Raw genomic sequence first — 19172 nt, forward strand, 5'->3', positions numbered from 1 at the left:
AAAACCCGGGCGTTGTATGCAGAGAAAAGAAATCTCTCGTAGACTTCCTGCCTAAGAACATAAAGGTCTTTAGTATTTCCAAGTTGCATCCTACTACACCCAAAAAAAAATTGTCAACTACGGCAACAATATATCATTGATCCGTAAGTCTGAGAAGCTTTAGTGTAGTATCGAACTCGACCAAGCGAGATACAAGCGGTTTTTTAAGGTCCTCTTTCTCTCCTCCCATCTTTAATTGAATTCGCGACTTCCTGTCAGAAAATCAAACTTTGGTACATGCGCAGTAACGGGATACTGTTCATTTTTTCTTGGTCTGTCGATAGCGAAAAGGAGTGCGAGTGCCTGTTGCCTAGTTTCTAGAAAATTTTCGCCCCGCGAAACGTCTCGGTTACGTCACCGAAAACTGATTGACCGTGAGGACCTGAGGAAAGCTGTACAGAAACTAGGCAAAGACAAGAGTTGGGAGTCACTGATGATCACTACCAATGTGACGTCACGCTTTACACCAGAACATTGGAGTCACGGCTCACCTCCTCCCTCCTGAGTGTCAGCAATAGAGGCTGAAAGTTGTCTGTAGTCTCACTTTTAGTCTCGTGACGGTGAACGAGGCACACGGAGGACGGAAGATTTGTCCACCAGAAAGTCAGTAAACTTCTCCCTTCTATTTGTTAGTATATGCAGTGTTCGATGGAGCCAGTTTAAAAAAAAAACATTATTCCTCAGCAATAAATTACATTTATTTCACAAAAATATTTGTTTTACAAAATATTGATAACGTTGCACACGACGATTATATTTTTCAAATATTTTTTAGTCACTTTCGTATCATCGTTGTCCATCAAAAGTAACTGATTTCTGGCATCTGAATAGTCGAGAAAAATGAGTAGAAATAATGGTTCTAATAAAAAAATAAGCCTTATTTGAAAAATATTAGAATGGTTTCCGATAAATTCACGCTAGACTCAGTTAAGGGACATAGAATATACCTTTCGCTCAAATCTGTTGCATATGTGGCAGGACCTGAAAAATGGCGAACACTACCTGGCTTTATTTTCGTTCGTTTTGAAAAATATGACTTTAGTAAAGAACAATGACCCGGGACGAACCCGAAATTGCTTGAATGTGCCATTTTGATGACATGTTTTTACCTAAACCAGTAACTAAAGTCAATTTTTCACGTTCGCAGATTCCTTTCGTTTGAATGAGGGGAGCAGACTTACGGAGACTGGGTCTAGCAAATAGTAAGGACTACGAGCCCACGAGCAAATTTTTTCATCCACGTTTATGGGTGCAGTCACCGAAAAAACACCTTTGTACATGTCTTGAAAACATCACATTTCCATGCGCAATTGAAGGTTGTTAAGTTAACAAAACAAGAGTTTGCACGGGCGTTAAATTAACTTCGTTTGAGCTGCCTCATTGACTATTTCAAGTAGTTAGTTATCAAAGTCAGTTGCGGAAGCTCCTCGATGCTTCAGTCACTTCACGAATTAATCACCTATGAGAAACCGAAGAGGCATATTTTGAGCTCTACTATTGGCACTGTATGGCTTTTTCAGCAACAGTTTTCCGCCATTTTCTACTACAAGCATGATCCAGTCTCCACCAGTCCACTACAACTACCTCAGTCCTTGGAAACCCCTTATAGGTTTAGGATTTTCTTGGTGATTGCTTGGAGAAAAAGACGCGAGCTTAATGAGCCAATCGCAAAGCCTAACGTAAAAAACAAAAGTAATCAAAAACTACTTCGTACTGCCAAATTAAAAACCGCTTTCTCCATTTATCAAAAACGTAGCTACAAAAAAGCCTTGGGTTGGGCAGAGTTAAGTGTCCGATAGCTTGCATCTTCAAATCGTGCAGCTTCATTCAGAAGGCTTACTTATCTCGTCTTCTAGTTGCTTCACCTCTTCCAAGATATGCTGATGTTCCTCGAGCAGTTTTGTGTATTCATTTATATTTTTCTGGCCTATCTCCTCGAGCTCCTGAATAAACACAAACAAACAAATATTTCAATCGTGAAAGGTTTGAACCCAGGAGCCATTTCGTAAGTAGATTGAACATGATCGTCCGGGTGATTGTAGTCCTAAATAGGACTGCTGTTGACAGTGACAGACGTTTTAGCTTGCGTGGCAGGCGCTCGAAAGGGAAGAGGAAGAGAATTAGGGCGCGAGACCACGCGCGAGGGAGGAGGGAGGAGGGAGGAGGGAGAAGGACAACTTTCTCCCTCGCGCGCCTCACGCGCTCTAGCCCGCAAAAAAAAATTCCCCCCTTCCCTTTCAACGCCTGCCACGCAGGCTACTGACGTTTCGAAAACCGGTGCGGTAGTCATCGTCAGAGTGAGTTGTAACACGTCAGTTGATAGTTAATGACCTGATTGGTCAAATAAGTCGCGATGTTATTGGCTGTCTGTCAGTTAAGCAGGGATGTTATTGGCTATAGGGGGACGCTTACACGTCAATGGTGCGTGTCGATCCGTCTTGATCTGTTGTCGAAACGTCAGTCACAGTCAATAACAGTCCTATTCAGGACTACGATCACCCGGACGATCATGCTTCACCTACTTATGAAACATTTTCTCTGTCGATCAATTATTACTTGAGTTAACCCACCTTCTTGTAGACAGCGTGGCGACCGTTTGAACGGGAAGAGGAAAAAGCGAAAAAAGACGTAAGAGATTGGGATCACGGATAGGCGCACGAGGAAGGAGGGAAGGAAACTCCTTCCTCGCGAGTCCATCGCGTTCTTGGGCGCCTTCATTCTCACTCTTATTTCCCCTGCTGACTTCTGTCATGCAGGCTAGCCTTTATTGTGACTTTTACATTAATCTTACAAGTACTTCCAACTGAGGATGTTACTAAAACGTTGAACAGGGAACGGAGAATAAGGAACGAAGAACGAGCACGGGAAACGAGAAGAAGAAAAACAGGAACAAACGAAGAATGAGTAATGAAGTTACTGATGATAGGGCTAGGATTCAAGTTAGCTTTTGTCAATTCTAACCTTCCCTGTGCTCGTTCCCATTTTCTGTTCCCCGTTCGCAACAATTACTTACGGCTTAATTTTTCACGGAGTTTGTTTATCTTTGTAAAGATTAATTTCACCGATATCTTTTTTAACCTTACAAAAACAATAAGAATAATCCAGCGTACCTTAATATGTTTCGCAGCTTGCTCCTCACTCTCCACATCTACAAAGAAAGATCGTAGAGTAATTAGCATTAACAGGAGCCGATTACTTGTGCATTAATAATCTTTCTGAATATTGCTATCTCACGCCCGGAAAAATTGAAGGGGACACATTCGCACACTGTTTAACTACCGACTACAATTCAAAAATAATCGCAAACTTGAACCCAGTCGTTACTCTGTACTCGCGCAGTGTTTAATGGAAAGAATTTGGTCAGTTCGCAGTGCATCAAGAGAAAACGCCTTTGCGTGCGTCAATTTTCCTTTTCAATTAGCCTGCAAATGCAGACGTATTTCCGGGTCATTCGAAATAGGTCTGCGTTCGCAGGTTACCTTTGAAATAATAAATAAATAAGTGGCGACTGGGTACAGGTCTGAGATAATCGCTTCAAACTGTAGAATCTGGGAAGGGCGTGTGTTGCAAGGGGAAGAGGAGGAGGTCATCGTAATCAAGAACGGGTACACGGTGCTGCTAACCTCAATCACCTGCCCTGTATTTGCCGTTTTTGAGGTTGCGTTAGGACTGGGTTGGTGATATGCTGAATTGCACCACGGGACTGTTGTCATGTGTTTTTGAGGGACGAAATTGTACCCAGTTTCCCTACATAACTTCGCATGTAGTCGGTGTCGTGGCGAATTGCACTATGGGACTGTTTGGAGACGTTATTACTTCTTCGATAGACCTTTCCCGCATTTACCTTGGGGGCCAGAGACTTTTCTCGCGCGGTTTCCGGTTTCTGTATGGCTTCGGCCTTCGGCCAACACCAAAAATTCCCGCTGTACGCGACAAAAACCTCTGGTGCCCAGGGTATCCCGCATTCCGCTCTAGTGAGCAAACATAAAGGAATGAGCTTGAGGGTTGGATGGACAATTTCATACAAACCACTGTACAGTCGAACCTGTACGTAACGGCCACCTCTCCACAACGGCTACTTTCTTCTGTCTCCACGGTGGCCATTGTAGAGAGGTTTGACTGTATTTTGTCCATCTCAAGCCTCCAGTTGGTGCCTTTGTTTACAGGAATGCGGGAAAGGTCTATTGGCAATTGCTGGTTTGCACGTGACGTCACGGCGGCCATGTTCGTGGTTAAGAACAAAAGCATTTCTTCCCTCTGGAACTAAAACCCCTTTTTTAAGTAAATTCTTCGACAGAGCGTTACTGTTTTGACCACCAATTCTGCCGCCTTGTCATGTAGTTGCAAACCATGAATTATAAACTTGCGCAAAAACTGGGCCAAAATTTGTCCCTCCAAAATGAAATGATAAGCTGAAATCAATGCCAAAACTTTCCCACCTCGTTTGTTATAATCGTATATCTCCACGCCCTGATCAATGCCTCCAACAGTCGTGAGACTAAAACGGATTCCTTTTGCTTCAATTTCTTCACCGGGACGTTCATCACCACTCTTTTCTGTGATTTCTACGGTCGTCTCTGCTTCTGCTTCATTCTTGTCCGAATTTCCTGGCAGAGCATTGATTTCATCAGCTAGACCCTCAGCCCCAAGACGGACAGGATAGTCAAGCTCAGAATCCACACTTTCAATGTCCAATTTTCCTAAGCGTTCTTCGGCATCAACTTCTGAAATTTCTCTATTCTCAGCCTTGGTATCACAAAGTGCCGGCGTATGATTGGGCGTTGAAAGTTTAAAAGGAGAAGAGACGACTGGTCCGGGCGAGGAGAGAAATGGCAGCGGCATCGACGAAGGCATCGAAGCGTGGGGAACAGAGACACCCACTTTGGTCAGAGTGGCAGCTTTTACTGCCACAGGGACACCACCTTTCGTTCCTGGACGACCAAGCTCCGGGATGTTCATAGGATTGAAGTTAATAACCGCAGGGGAGGTGTTATTGGGCGCATGCGCTTGTCGTGTGATTGGTTTGTAAGCCTTGCTACTGTACACATACGGAGCGGTGTATGTCGACTTTTGTTGCTTTCCTGGTATTGTCACACTGATATCTGATCGGATGTAGGGAAGAGGGATCAAGATGGGACGCGCGCTGTTCCTAGAACGAAAAGGAAAAAACACCATTGCGAATGATAAGAGAAATTTTTGCTGCCGGAAGACATTTGGCGGGAAACTGTTTCGTTGTACGACGTCATCGATGTGGCCTCGGATTAGCCAATGAGAGCTCGCACGGTTAAACTGCGTCGCAAGTGTTTGTTGCGAAAGTTGGAAAGAGAGCAAAAATCGAAATAAAGGCGGAGGTGGAGGGGAGAAATGAAAACGCTTGTCCGCAAACCCCGAGATTCGCGCACGAACGCAGCTTCTGAATGGCGCAGTTTGACAGCGTTGACTGACCAGCGGCCAATACCTCAATCAAACAAAGTGCGTGCGTCTTTTCTCTCCCCATACCACTTCTTCCATTTTTTGGCTCTCGATGGAACGTTTAAGTACTTAATCAGAAACGGTAAGGTAATTAACTTACTCATTTTTCGCATCAATTTCTAACCCAGGAACAGCTACAGCAGCTGCAGTAGTTTCACGATCATTTTCTGTTTTTTCACCACCATTTGACCCAGCGGCAGATGTTGCACCGATATCTTTCTCTTTGGTTGGTTTCTTTGTTTGCTGGGATATCCTTGGAGTTCTGTCAAATGAAAAAAGGAAACAAATCTATTTAGAGCGATTTTCGAACGACCTTGAAAAATGGTTTCGGTAAGTGTTCGTTATTTGTTTTATCCGCTATTAAATGGATGAAGAGATCAAAACATGGCCTCTTCGTTTTCCCGCAAAAGAAAACCATAATATGGAGAAGGTATTGTTCGATTGGATAATCGTGTTGCAATATGACGCCAAAGCGAAGTATCGATTGATTTCTAGAAAGTTCTCGGGAAGGAAGTTTTTTTCACCCGCGCGTTCGCTTAACCAACCAAAGCCACGCGCGTTTGTATCCGTTCGATAAACCAATCAAATCGCTCTATTTCCGTTCGCGCCTTTTGTTCGACCGTTTTCATTTCAAGGTCATACGAAAATCGCTCTATTGTAGACTTGAGAAAACAGCCGACACTTCGCGACGCCCACCACTGCATACCGATGACGTGTCACTACCCGGATCTGGGAAGCGCTTCTGATCGGCTGAAGATTTCCCACGCGGCACGACCAATACGTCGCGAAATGCCAGCTGCTTTCTCAAGCTATTGTAAGCAATTTTGTAGCACTTTTATCAATCTGCCTGGTTCCCTTCTGCCAGATAGGGTTACGTTTCTAACCAGGCTGAGAAGAACGCAATTATGTACAAACCTACCTAGAGTAGCTTATGTATTTGCAGTTCCACTATATTAATTATAAGCACTACTTTACAATATTACACTAAGTAATTGAGTTTATAGAGGGCCTTCACGTTTTCAGTCACCTTGTGGGATGGTAACTTATATTCTCGTCCATTTAATTTGCGATATGAGAGAAAAAACGTTCGCGAGACTTCACTTTAGATAGTCACTAAACTACGAAAATTCTTCTAAGTGAAGACTATTAAGACATCCCAGAATTGGCAAAACTTTTCATTCAGTACATAGTCACATTTTAACGACTTAAATCAGAAAATAGAGCCATAAAGGAACAATTAAGACTTCAGTTAATGAGTTATTAAGCAAGTTCATTTCCAATAAAACATTAGTTTTAGACTTCAAAGTTTGCGGAAATAAAGCATCTAAAAGCGTGCGATATGTTGAATTTGTGTCGTGCATTTTTCACGGTCGGTCTTTAATTAGAGACATTCTTTAAATCATAAAAAAAAATGTTACAAAAATGTGTATGTGTAATCAAATGGTGACGAGTGAAATTAGGGAATAATTTCACGTGCGTTTTGTCCAAATCCTAATAATTTCCCGAGCCTTTGATTTTACGAGTATACCATTTGATTACCTATTTTAATTCAAAATAACATGGGTGACGAATTACGTTAGCAATCTTGGATTTTTGACAAGTTTATCCTGAATCGCATCGATCGAGAACTTCTCTCTCTCGAACGTTTAGAGCTTAAATTTGGCTTAAGTTCAGACTTTTTCAACAAAATACCTGTAAGAATCCTTCTTCATGTGCTCTTTCGTGTGTTCAGGTTTTTTAAGGCGTTTTTTTATGCTCTGGCATCTTCGTTCATGACATTTTGAAACTTAGTCGCCATCTTGACACTGAGACGTACGGAAGGTTGCCATGGCAATTTTGTAATTCAACATGCGAAATTACAAATTATCGCTGAAATTTCGCGCCAAAATTAAGAAGTAATTCGTCACCTATGATATTAGCGCTGTAATGTTACGCTTTCATTTTATTATTTTTACATCACTCCTTACCGAAGTTGCACAGGTGCTGAGGTGTTAATGTACTGCATGGGTCCTCTTTTGGTCTCTCTCCGACTTGGATACAGAAGACTGTACAGAGATTCAATTTTTCCCTGCAGTAAATGAAATGCAAACATCACATTTTTAAAATAAAAGTTACTTTTCACTTACAATAAGCGTGGAAACAAGATCCCTAGATCACTTGTGACGTCATCGGCTCTAACTGTCAAAGACAACGTATGACATCAAACTCTTATGGGAGAAAGCCAAACCATGCCTGAATGAGCGCTACTCATCAAACAGGCCAGGAGAGAAAAAAAAATCACCTTACATTGACAACATGTCTTGCAAGAAGCCCTTTTTCCAAGTACAGGTTCACGAATCCACATGATGCTTACTGTACAATATGAGAGGGAGCTAAGTGTACCACCATACAGTCTGAGCTTCTGCTTTACGCGTTAGCCAGGTAGCATTTTGTATTCAACACATGAGTGATAAGATTAAAAAAGAGCCAGATCTACCCCTCACTAGACAGCTAGGTAGCCTGAGCTGCAAGCGTTTCCCCCAAGAGTTTTTCCCGAAAGGTGGGACGAAAGCTTCCTCATTATTTTTTTGCTTTCTCTCTCCAACTTTTGTGCAATAACTCGATTGGGAACACTTGCTTCAGGGGCAAGTGAGTAAGAAAAGTAACTTTTTAGTATTAAATGACTACTTTCAGATGAGTAGGACCCCCCAACCCTGGTCAAAATAGCTAGGTCCCTAAACTGCTCATGCTTACTTACACGGCACACTCTCTGGTAAACCTCCTCGAGCCCTGCAAGCTCAGCTTGAATGCTCTCGCTCTCAACGTCAGATATAATTCTGCTATTTTTGGATTTCAGTTCCGCTGAAGGAGTCGTCACAATATCATCTTCAAGATCGCCATCTGTAGGTCTGTTGGGCGGGGTTGAATACACCGTCCTTCTGTCAAAACAAAGATAAAATGCAACTCAAATTTCATTTCATACCTCACTGCCACAAAGAAACAAATATACAAGAGCATGCAAGCCAGGAACACTACGATAATAATGTTATTATTACAACTGGAGGTAAGGCAAGTTAAAGATAAATTAATAATAGCAGTGGTGCCAGCTCAACCTCGTTGCCAGGGGGTAAGAAAAAATGTTGGTGCTAGCTCTGGTTTCATAACAGAATCCTTCAAACTGCACTTCAGAAAAAATTGCATTTCAAATGCAAGTCAAGACTGTGCTATAACAAAAATTGCAGAGAGTCTGATCTAAAGCTCTCACCCAGTGAAATCTAAGGTGCCAAGCACATGAGCTTTATGACACTCCAGACTCAACTAAATGGCTTTAACTCCCACCAGTCTCCTGTAGGTCAGTGACAAAACATTTGGACTGGTGACCAGATGTTCACAGGGTCAACTCCGAATGAGAGTACAGTGATTTTGTTTTCCTTCAGAACGCTATTCATTGAAAAACATCCCTTTTCAAGATTTCCTAGTCACACAAGAGAACAATCAAAGTAATCAGTCCAGGGCCCGGGGAGGGGGAGGCACTTGGGTTTTTTTTTAGGTGGGTATGTGCCACCCGGGACTCCAAATTGGCACTCCGTTCTAAAAAAAATTTCCCCTAAAATTGATACCCCGTTCTAGAAATGGGCCAATTTTTTATACTCCGTTATAGGGTGCAACAAGAGCACAAAAGTTTGCTTGTTAACTCATTGAACCGTATTTTTAAAAGCAATCTGTCCTTGAATAATTTCAAATGGCTGCTTACAAAACTGGAGCTTTCGTGCGTTCGAAATATTATACCCCGTTCTAAAAAACGCCTCTGAAAGGGTACCCCGTTCTAAATCAGGAGCTTCAAAATCACGACCCCGTTGGGCTGCACATACCCACATAGGTAATGTATGGGAGTACCCCCCCCCCCCCCGGGGTCCAGGGACACCAAGTATTGCTCATTAGCACATCTCTCAGGGAATTATGAGGTATGATGGTCTTATATTGATCATTATTTACCTTGCCAAATTCTTCAGATTATAAACTGTAGCAGTAGCAGGGGGAGGGGTGGGTGGTTCAGTTGAATGGCACATTCTTATTGCTTTTGGCTTGGCATGCTGTTGGAAAGTAAAATGTAACATATCACTGTTATCAACAAAGAGAGACATGTTTCCTTTGGTCCATTTACAGAGGGAGATGAACAAAATCACCTTGCCTATATCAAACACGCTTGCCCAAAGTGTAGTTTAACATTTAGGTGGTGTTTACCGGTATTTTGGTAAAAAATTCATCAGTGCGAGTTTCATACCCAAGTGACTCTCTGATTTTGTATTGCATTTACATCTTTGCAGTTTTCTCACTGTCCCATGACCAACATATAACAATGCACACCCCCTGCACCCTCCCCCTAGATCCGCCCCAAAATTATACATCTACTACCGGTTCCAGTACAGCGGGGCCGCTTTAACATTTCAAACTCAAAGGAAATTCTCATTCCAGTCCAGGAACCAGCTATTTGTCACTGTTGTGGCTGTTGTCACTCTTGTCACTCTTGTCGCTGTTGTTGCTGTTGTCGCTGTTCTCACTGTTGTCACTGTTGTTGCTGTTGTCACTGTTGTGTCACTGTTGTCACTGTTGTCACCGTTGTCGGTGTTGTCACTGTTTTCACTGTTGTTGCTTTTGTCACTGTCGCACTTTTGTCGCTGTTGTCATTGTTGTCACTGTTGTCACTGTTGTCGCTGTTGTCACTTTTGTCACTATTGTCACTGTTACGTTGTTGTCACTGTTGTCGTTGTTGTCAGTGTTACGTTGTTGTCACTGTTGTCGCTCGTGTCACAGTTGTCACTGTTGTTGCTGTTGTCACTGTTGTCACTTTTGTTGCTGTTGTCACTATTGTCACTGTTGTCGATGTTCTCACTGTTGTCACTGTTGTCGGTGTTGTCCGTGTTGTCACTGTTGTCACTGTTGTCACTGTTGTCACTGTTGTCACTGTTACGTTGTTGTCACTGTTGTCACTGTTGTCGCTGATGTCGCTGTTGTCACTGTTGTCACTGTTGCCACTGTTGTCGCTGTTGTCACTGTTGTCGCTGTTGTCACTGTTGTCAATGTTTTCACTGTTGTTACTGTTGTCACTGTTGTCCCTGTTGTCCCTGTTATCGTTGTTGTCACTGTTGTCACTGTTGTCGCTGTTGTCGGTGTTGTCACTGTTGTCGCTTTTGTCACTGTTATGTTGTTGTCGCTGTTGTCACTTCTATCGTTGTTGTCACTGTTGTCGCTGGTGTTACTGTTGTCATTGTTGTGAGGGTTGTCGCTGTTGTCAGTGTTGTTGCTGTCATCGCTGTTGTTGCTGTTGTCACTGTTGTCACTTTTGTTGCTGTTGTCACTGATGTCACTGTTGTCGCTGTTGTCACGTTACGTAAAGTTATTATCTTACAAGCAAAAATGAGGCAAATAGAGAACTTCAAATAATGTGTAACTCGAATAGCGCTTGGAACTGATGAAACTTTGTACATAACATTAATATGCATGAATGTGACAATCCATTTTTTTACCTAGAGATCGTATTATAGACATCTGTTTTGTAAGTCAACTGTTATAATCTGTCAGCTAACTTGGTCAGCACTATTCAAAAATTAACTTTTGTGACATTTGAGCAACAGTTTTCTTACAATCATACCTGATCATGCCGGGTGGTCACTTACCGTAACCAAAAAACCAAAGAGGATATATCTAATTTCTGGCTCAAAAAGTGGTCGCGGTCGCTTTGGAAATTTAGGTAGTGGTCACTTACGAGAGAGTTTTTGAAACAGTGTTTGACTGAGAAACAAAAGGATTATTTGTGAAGTGGTCACTTACGGGAGGTGGTTGCTTACAAGAAGTGGTTGCTATGAGAGAGTTGACTGTATTAATTTGTTACCAACCTTAATTTGTGAGGCAGAAAACCCTGTTTTCTCTGCAGCTTTAGGTAGTTTGAAGGGGTCTGGTCTCTGTCTCTGTTGACAAAGAAAACAAAATATTTACCATCACGAGGAGGCACATAGTCACTGAAGAAACTTATACACCTTTTCCGCAATACGCTCCAGTGAGCAAAAATAAAGAAATGAGGACAAGGCTCGGGTGGACATGCAATTTCAAACAAATCACTGTATTTTGTCTACCTGAGCCTCCAGTTGGTGTCTTTGGTTACAGGAATGCGGAAAAGGTCTATTCATTGTAAATAGTTAACTAGAGCTATTTAGCCTGCAGGCAAGCTTCCTGGGGCACTCTGGCGGGCAGGGCGGGAAAAGGAAGGAGAGCCTGCAACTTTGTCTCTGGAATTTGAATATTCACATCAAAAAAGTTGATGCGAAATTCTGATTGGCGGAGATGACAGAAGTAATGATGCCATTAGCTGAAGCACATGTTTTTCAAAATGTTTGTTTACATTTGCGCTCATTTCCGCTTTGCGTTGATGGGTAGAAATTTGACAGTTCAGTCAACACAGAGCCAAAGGGGAATTCAAATTCCAGAGATGTAGTTGCAAGCTCTCCTTCCTTTTCCTGCCCCACCACAAGCGTCCTGGAGAGCTTGCTCACAGGCTACACTAGAGTGGGTGGGATAGTTTCATAAAATACAACACTCTAAGATTAAATTAATAAGCTTAAATTGAAAACTGCCAGTTCATAAAATACAACACTCTAAGATTAAACTAATAAGCTTAAATTGAAAACTGCCAGTTTGCAAAATGTTGGTAAAAAATCAGCACTAATATGTATTGGACAGTCAAACCCCATTAATACCGACACGCTGGAGGCCATAAGAAGTCTCCATAGTATTTATATGGACACTAAGCCGGGCATAGAAACAGGGTTCTGATAGGTCGCGGAAAAAAAAGTCAAATTTTGCAGGATTTTTAGGGACAAATTCACAGAAAAATCGGCCAATTTCAAAAGCAATTTTGCGGAAATTTTCAGGACAAACTTCAACAAAAAGCAGTCAGTAAAAAATGGCCAATTTTGTGGTTATTTTCAGGGCAAATTTCGCTAGAAATCGACCAGTTTTGCACTGATCAGACCAGCGTTTTTAACGTTTTTCTAACAGAGGTCATCATTTTGCTCTTTCAAGTACAATACGCTCCAGAAATGAACCAATGGCAAAGCCTTTAACATCATAGGTAGTGCCCAATAATTTTTCGCAACATAATCAACACCTGGTAGTTTCGCTACATTGTTTGCATGTTTCAGTGACAAAGAGTCAAGATAAATTTGCACGTTTGCGGCAAGTAAATAGCCCCAATAGCTGAGATCAGTTTCAAATATGTTGTACAGACATGTAGTTGATAAGATTTCTACCGAATTTCGCGGTATTTTAAGTGTTTTGGTGAATTTCGCGGGAATTCGCAGATTCACCTGAATTTTGTGCTCCGCGACTGCGCGAAATATCAGAAGCCCTGTAGAAAGTGTACGTATTTAATGGGGAGTCGGTATTAAGTGGGATGGATTTAGGGAAAATGTAAGAGCTTTCTTTTCACTGGGACAAAGCAAGCTGTCCTTAACCCTTTAAGCCCCAGTATCCACATACAAATTCTCCAAACTGATTTCCATACATCTCCTTTAAGAATTAGTTGAGAGAATTTGATGAAAGATCATGGAATTTTCTCTATGATGATTATTTTATTAATTCTCATAACTTTATCTCTTGACAGTGAATGGATATTGTTAGGAGAAAATTGATGTTGGTCACTGTTGGGACTTAAAGGGTTGACAATGAGGAGTCCGTATTAAGCGGGTGTTCGTAAAGTGGTTTTGACTGTTTATATTATATACTGTTAATGAGATGATTGCAATTTTATTGTTTCTTAGAAAATCTCTTATTACAACCATCATCACACAGTCCACAAATTCACTCCAAAACAGTGACTTTATTTGCTTTAGTTATTAAGCTGGATAAAGCCAGCCAATCCAACCTGAATATTAGCACATTGCTGTCAAAATTTTAAATTGTTAGAAACAGCAGTTTGAATTTTCCACAACCTGTGCATTCTACAGATAATAAAAAAATATTGTAATGGACGTATTTTTGAAACATCACAGCATCAAATGTTAAACTCACATATCTGTCATCCTCTGGTCTGTCTCTAACACTACAAAACTGACCACGCCCCTTAGCAAGGGGTGGAATTACCCTATGTGTCCTTCCCTTTCTGGGTGACACCTCATCCTACAAAACAATAGAATGTTATTAGTTAGTATTGAGATACGTGTACAACATACCAGTAATCTGATGCTGAATTTATCTATTAAACACCACAAAATCATCACCATCACCATCCTTAGGCTGCAATCAAGATGGATGCCACTCCTCTTACCTCAAAGTCTTATTTGCCATAGCTCTTTCAAGTACTTTGGAGGCCTTGGGGGGAGCAGGTGTGGCACAGGCATTGATGGTTGGACCCTGGGGGGGGGGGTACTGCCATATATGGGCTATATAGGTATGTGCCACTGTCAAGAGTATGGTTTTGAAGCAGTTTACTCTAGGATAGGGTATTTAAATCAGAGCGTTTGGGTCTAGAATAGGGTATCATTTTTCAGGAAACTGATCAGTTGGTTGAAGATTTTATCTAGACTAGGGATTGTGGTATAAGGTTTTGTTTTGGCTAGACTGTGTTAATGACCTCAGAAGTTTCTGGAAAACAGCTACTCTAGGATAGGGGGGATTGGGGGAGTTTACTCTAGTATAGGGTAGCAAAATTCAGCTGAACTAGCTCTGGTATAGGTTAAGGGTTCCAGGGTCCCAGCAGCACATCCCCACCCAGAAATTCCTAAAGTACCCCCCTTCCCAGGGGTTGGACCCAGGGAGAGGGCAATGTCATATATGGGAAGGGATTACAAGCAGTTTATCTCCCAAAAAAGGTACCATAGAACAACAGCACCAACAATCTTCAATAATAACAGACTATTGATTTGCGCAATAATTCGTTCCTGTTAAACATATTGGAAGGATACACTCAAAGGCTCCTAAAAGGTAGCATAACATTCTATTTATGCTGTACCAATTACAGTGATATAATTGTCAATTTGCACCAACGGGTAACTAGCTATTTACTTACCAGGCTTACATAATGCCCCTTTGGAGAAGGATAAGATGACCTAGTGCCTGGTGAAACGTCTCTTAAAAGACCTTTAGGAGGAAAGCCATTAGCAAAATGTACTTGTCTTGCAAAAGCATTTGGGTTGCTGTCCCTCATCATCATCAACTGACAAATGAAGCTATCCACAACTTTAACTTGGCCATTCGGAAATTATGTCTATTTGACCCTGAAAGGAAAGAAAACACTAGAAACTTCACCACATGAGACGTACATAACACATTTTTATGTTGTGAAGACCACTACAAGAACAAACCGATGACAAGTTGTATTTAACTGCAATCTTATAAAATATTTTGAAACAAAACAAGAATTAAAGTGCATTGTTAACTCTCATTATTATTAAAAGATGTTATCTTCAGCAATTTCCTGAATTTAACATAAACTGGGGGACAGTATGGATTGGATTTTTATAATTCCCCTTATAATATTTGGTTACAAATAACTTAAACTTTGTATGTTTACCTTAATCATAAAGACAATCAGCGTTTGTTTGTTTGTGTTTGTTGAAATCATTAAGATTATTACTCTACAAGCACGAGTATTCCCACATAAGTCTCAAATCAAATAACAAAAAGTTTCCTCTAATGGAAAATATGGTTGTAATGTTGTCGGATTTTTAAGCTCATCTTACAAACTTCACCTGTGGAATTCGAAATGCTTCTGTCTCCAACAACAACTTGGTTACGGGAGTTGCACGAACGTGATGGTATTATCGCAACATGGCATCATGAGTACAAGATTCAATGGAGGCTCGCGGTCATTTCCACCGTTAAATATTAAATATTGGTTTGATTTTCCACAGATAAGCTCAAATAATCCTGAAAGATTACCGACATTCCAACTTAGCAACTTTCTTATCTTATCTGTTTCCATGTGACGTCACAAATTCGATTAATTAGGCGCCAGCGATCTTTAGCCTGCGGTGTATCAATGAAGGCAAAGGCGATGTATGTATTAGTATAACCAAAATTGTTACGTTTCGTTTCGTACGTTGCAGTCACATGGAATGGCGGGTATTTCGATGTTTAAGTTTCCATGCCATTACTGATTATGGAAATTTTGCGTTCAAATTTCCTGGGATCCCTGGCCACTATTTCTGAAGCGATTGATTCAGCTTCGTTTCTTGCTATTGACGCTGAATTTTCAGGTCTGAATGTGAAGTGGGGTGTTGAAAACTCGTTGGATACTCCGCAAGAACGCTATTCGAAGCTCAAACAAGGATGTAAAGATTTCATCATCATTCAATTCGGATTGTGCACCTTTGCTTGGGATAAGAAAAAGGAATGCTACACTGCAAAACCTTTTAACTTCTATATTTTCCCAAAGGTCTGGAATCGACAGTGCCCCGATGTTCGATTTTTGTGTCAAAGTTCAAGCATTGATTTTCTAACAGAGCACAACTTTGACTTCAACAAGCTCTTCCGCGAGGGGATCTCCTATTTGCGGCCCTATGATGAGTCGAAATTGAGGGAACATTTCCTCGCGAGAAACGCACAAGATTCTTTCACTTCTGCCTCACTGACTTCTCCCGATACCACAACTGAAACAAGTGGGGGGTCCTCCCACAAGACCCCTAGGGCAGTTCCCCCGGAACATAGGGACTTTGTTGAAAAAGCATGCAATAGTATAGAAGAGATGTTGAAAGATCCGGAGGGGACAGTCACTAAGCTTCCTCCATGCAATGGCTACTTAAGAAAGCTGATCTACCAAACTGTTAAACAGAGGTTCAAAGCTGGTATCCATATGGAAGCCGCAACCAATGAGAAGAAGGAACGCTTTATTGTTGTCACCAAGGTAAATGAGGATCAGAAAAGAAAGCTTGAAGAAGACAAACAAGCTAAAGAACAAGATCTTATTGAAAATGCTGTTGGATTTTCACAAGTTGTGAAAATGATTTCGCAGTCTGGCAAAGTGATTGTTGGACACAACATGTTTCTTGATCTACTTCATGTAATTGATCAGTTTCTGTGTCCACTTCCAGAACTTTTGGAAGACTTCAAGGCTACAGTCAGTGCAGTGTTTCCACGACTTGTCGACACAAAAGTCATGGCCAACACACAGCCCTTCAGGGATCTCATTCCATCATCAGTTTTGGCAGATCTTGTCAAGCATGTTTCCAAGAAACCCTTCCAGAAGCCGGCGGTGCTATTTGACCCAGATTGTGCTTGGGATGGTGAAAGTAACGAGAAACCCCATGAAGCGGGCTATGATGCATTCATCACTGGAATGTCATTTATTTCCATGGCAAACTACCTTGGTTCCTTTCAAGAGCCTCCCAAGGTCTACATCCCACCAGACTCCACCCTGATTGTCCCATTCATAAACAAGATTTTTGTCATGAGAATGGAGGACATCCCATATGTTAACCTGGCTGGGCCTGATCTGAATCCTTCACGTGATCATGTGTTCTATCTGACATTTCCAAGTGATTGGAAGCAATCAGATATTCTGGACTTATTCAACAACTTTGGATTTGTGTATATCTCTTGGATTGACAGCACATCTGCTTTCATCTCATTGGCTCGCAGAGAACATGCCAGTAACGTGTTACAAGCGTTAGATTGTGAGGGGGAATGCTACACTATAGTTTCATATGCTGAGCACAAGCGTCAACTATATGGTGTATATGATGATGGTGACGAGCTTGAACGACTCAGAACACCCCTGAAGAGGCCAAGGTTCATGGAAGAGGCTGGATGGAAAACTTCATCACCTAAAGAGATCCAGGCAAGCAAGAAAGACAATAGTGTTATTAGTGAACCTGAAGATGGTGAGATTGTTGATGATGAAGAATCATTGGAGCCTGTCAGAAAGAAACAAAAGAAAGAAAGTAAAGTATTTGAGGAGCCTGATGATTGGTAACATTGCCCCTGGGGAAGAATCAGCTGAGGATATTATCATGACAAACACTCACTGTAGATGCTAAAGGATTTTGTCCAGTTTCACAAAAAAAGAAATTCATTGTACAGCATAATAAACAGTACCACAAGAAAGAACTACTCATTAGCTTTCATTTGAATAGTCACACCATAGGATTTCATCCTCAGACTCAAAAGTTAGGACCACCTTGTACAGGATAATAAACAGTACCACAAGACAGAACTGCTAATTAGCTTTCATTTGAATGGTTACCCCACATGATTTCATCCACAGACTCAAAAGATAGAACAGCATAATAAACAGCATACTCATGTTGAGCCAGTATTTAATGCTATTTAGGGTTAGTATTTTCCTAGGGCTCTAACCTGGTAACCTAGGTTGAATACTGGTTTAAACTGAGAAAACATTTTATCTACAATAGCCACTTTATGATCCCATTCAGACCGAAAAGTCAATTCCAAACTGTACAATATATCTACCAGTATGTATTGTAGTGTGATAACTATACTACCATAAAGAACTTCCAGATAGCTTTTATAAAAATAACATTTAGGATTATTTATAGGCAATACTCTAGGAAAATAAAGTACAGCTTGTAAAAGTTTCCTCCCTTGAGATAGATTCTGTTACTTAAGTTTATGTGTAACCTGTAAATTAGTGTGCTCCGGAGAGAAGAGCGATCGCTTTTTCTGCAGTGACATTATAAGTCTGTAACTTTCATTAGTTATAGTACTTAGTGCAAAAAATATTTGCTGCATCATTGTAAGGAAATAAAATTGAAGAGGTACAAAGTACAAAGCCTTCAGCTGGCTCTTGATCTGATATTTAAGTTGATCCATTGTTTTACAAGAAAATACAAAGCTGTTGAGAAGGAGAATCTAGCAGTTTATATGTACTTACCGTTTTAAGCCCAACATCTACATACAAATTCTCCAGATTGACTCTGCACATTTCCTAAAAGAATTAGTTGAGAGAATTTGATAAAAGATCAAAACATATCCCCTTTGGTGATCATCTAATCAATTCTCACAAACTTTCTTCTAGGTTATGTGTTGATGTGTTGTGAGAAAATTGATGTTGATCACTCTAAGATCTTAAGGGGTTAACAGAGGGGTCTTTAGAGCTACTAGTTGAGACCATTTTTTTTCCAAGAACCTAAGAACGAAATGCAGTTTTTTGGTGGGGGAGGGGGCAGGGGGTGGTAGCCTAACTAAGTGTTTACATCAGCAAGATATGCTTATGAGGGGTTTGAGAGAAAGTTTTGTATTTAGCCGTAGCCTCATCCAAGAGAACAGAACAAGTTATCTCCCTGTGAAAGTTAACATTGCGGTGGAAGGGTCACGACCAAAGTGAGAAAGGATAACTAAGCAATAAGTTATTTTTTCATAGAGAAAACAGCAGCTATCAGGAAACGAAAATTCTTAATTGGAGAATATGAAGAAAAACATCGTGGTTAATGTATAGCCTTTTAGCCATACCAATTATTTTGTGCAAGCACACATAAGAAACTTTAGTGGCTGGCCACTATGAGCCTAAACAAGGCTCCCCCACTCTGCAACATGTTTCCTATATAGTTCTAAAAAATTGCAAATCCCTCATTCTCCTCTATCTGTAATGTTTGAAAAGGAAATCCCCTAACAGAAAGTTTGTTAATTGCGAAAGAGTGTAAAATAAATAATTTTTTAGGAATAAGCCC

At 41.0% G+C, this 19172-nt stretch overlaps 2 protein-coding genes across 3 annotated transcripts; one reads left to right on the top strand and one right to left on the bottom strand.

Moving 5' to 3' along the window:
- Positions 1 to 744: 744 nt before the first annotated feature.
- LOC140924421 (uncharacterized) lies at positions 745 to 15468 on the bottom strand. 2 transcript variants are annotated; one of them, XM_073374452.1, is made up of 11 exons: positions 15237 to 15468; positions 14555 to 14762; positions 13558 to 13665; positions 11388 to 11459; positions 9487 to 9584; positions 8249 to 8429; positions 7479 to 7579; positions 5612 to 5773; positions 4479 to 5188; positions 3150 to 3187; positions 745 to 1982 (listed from the first exon to the last, which is right to left on the bottom strand). In XM_073374452.1, the coding sequence occupies exons 2-11, from the start codon at positions 14696 to 14698 to the stop codon at positions 1863 to 1865; spliced, it is 1734 nt and encodes a 577-aa protein (XP_073230553.1). In that variant the 5' UTR covers positions 14699 to 14762; positions 15237 to 15468; the 3' UTR covers positions 745 to 1862. The 2 variants fall into 2 exon arrangements, with proteins under 2 accessions (XP_073230553.1, XP_073230554.1); XM_073374453.1 differs by lacking the exon at positions 15237 to 15468 and adding an exon at positions 15059 to 15176.
- Positions 15469 to 15575: 107 nt separating this feature from the next.
- LOC140924724 (poly(A)-specific ribonuclease PARN-like) lies at positions 15576 to 18261 on the top strand. Its single transcript, XM_073374735.1, has one exon. It carries the CDS (start codon positions 15632 to 15634, stop codon positions 17456 to 17458), a length of 1827 nt encoding a protein of 608 aa, XP_073230836.1. The 5' UTR covers positions 15576 to 15631; the 3' UTR covers positions 17459 to 18261.
- Positions 18262 to 19172: the final 911 nt, after the last annotated feature.

This window comes from Porites lutea, chromosome 14 (genome assembly GCF_958299795.1).
Source record: "Porites lutea chromosome 14, jaPorLute2.1, whole genome shotgun sequence".
NCBI lineage: Eukaryota > Metazoa > Cnidaria > Anthozoa > Scleractinia > Poritidae > Porites > Porites lutea.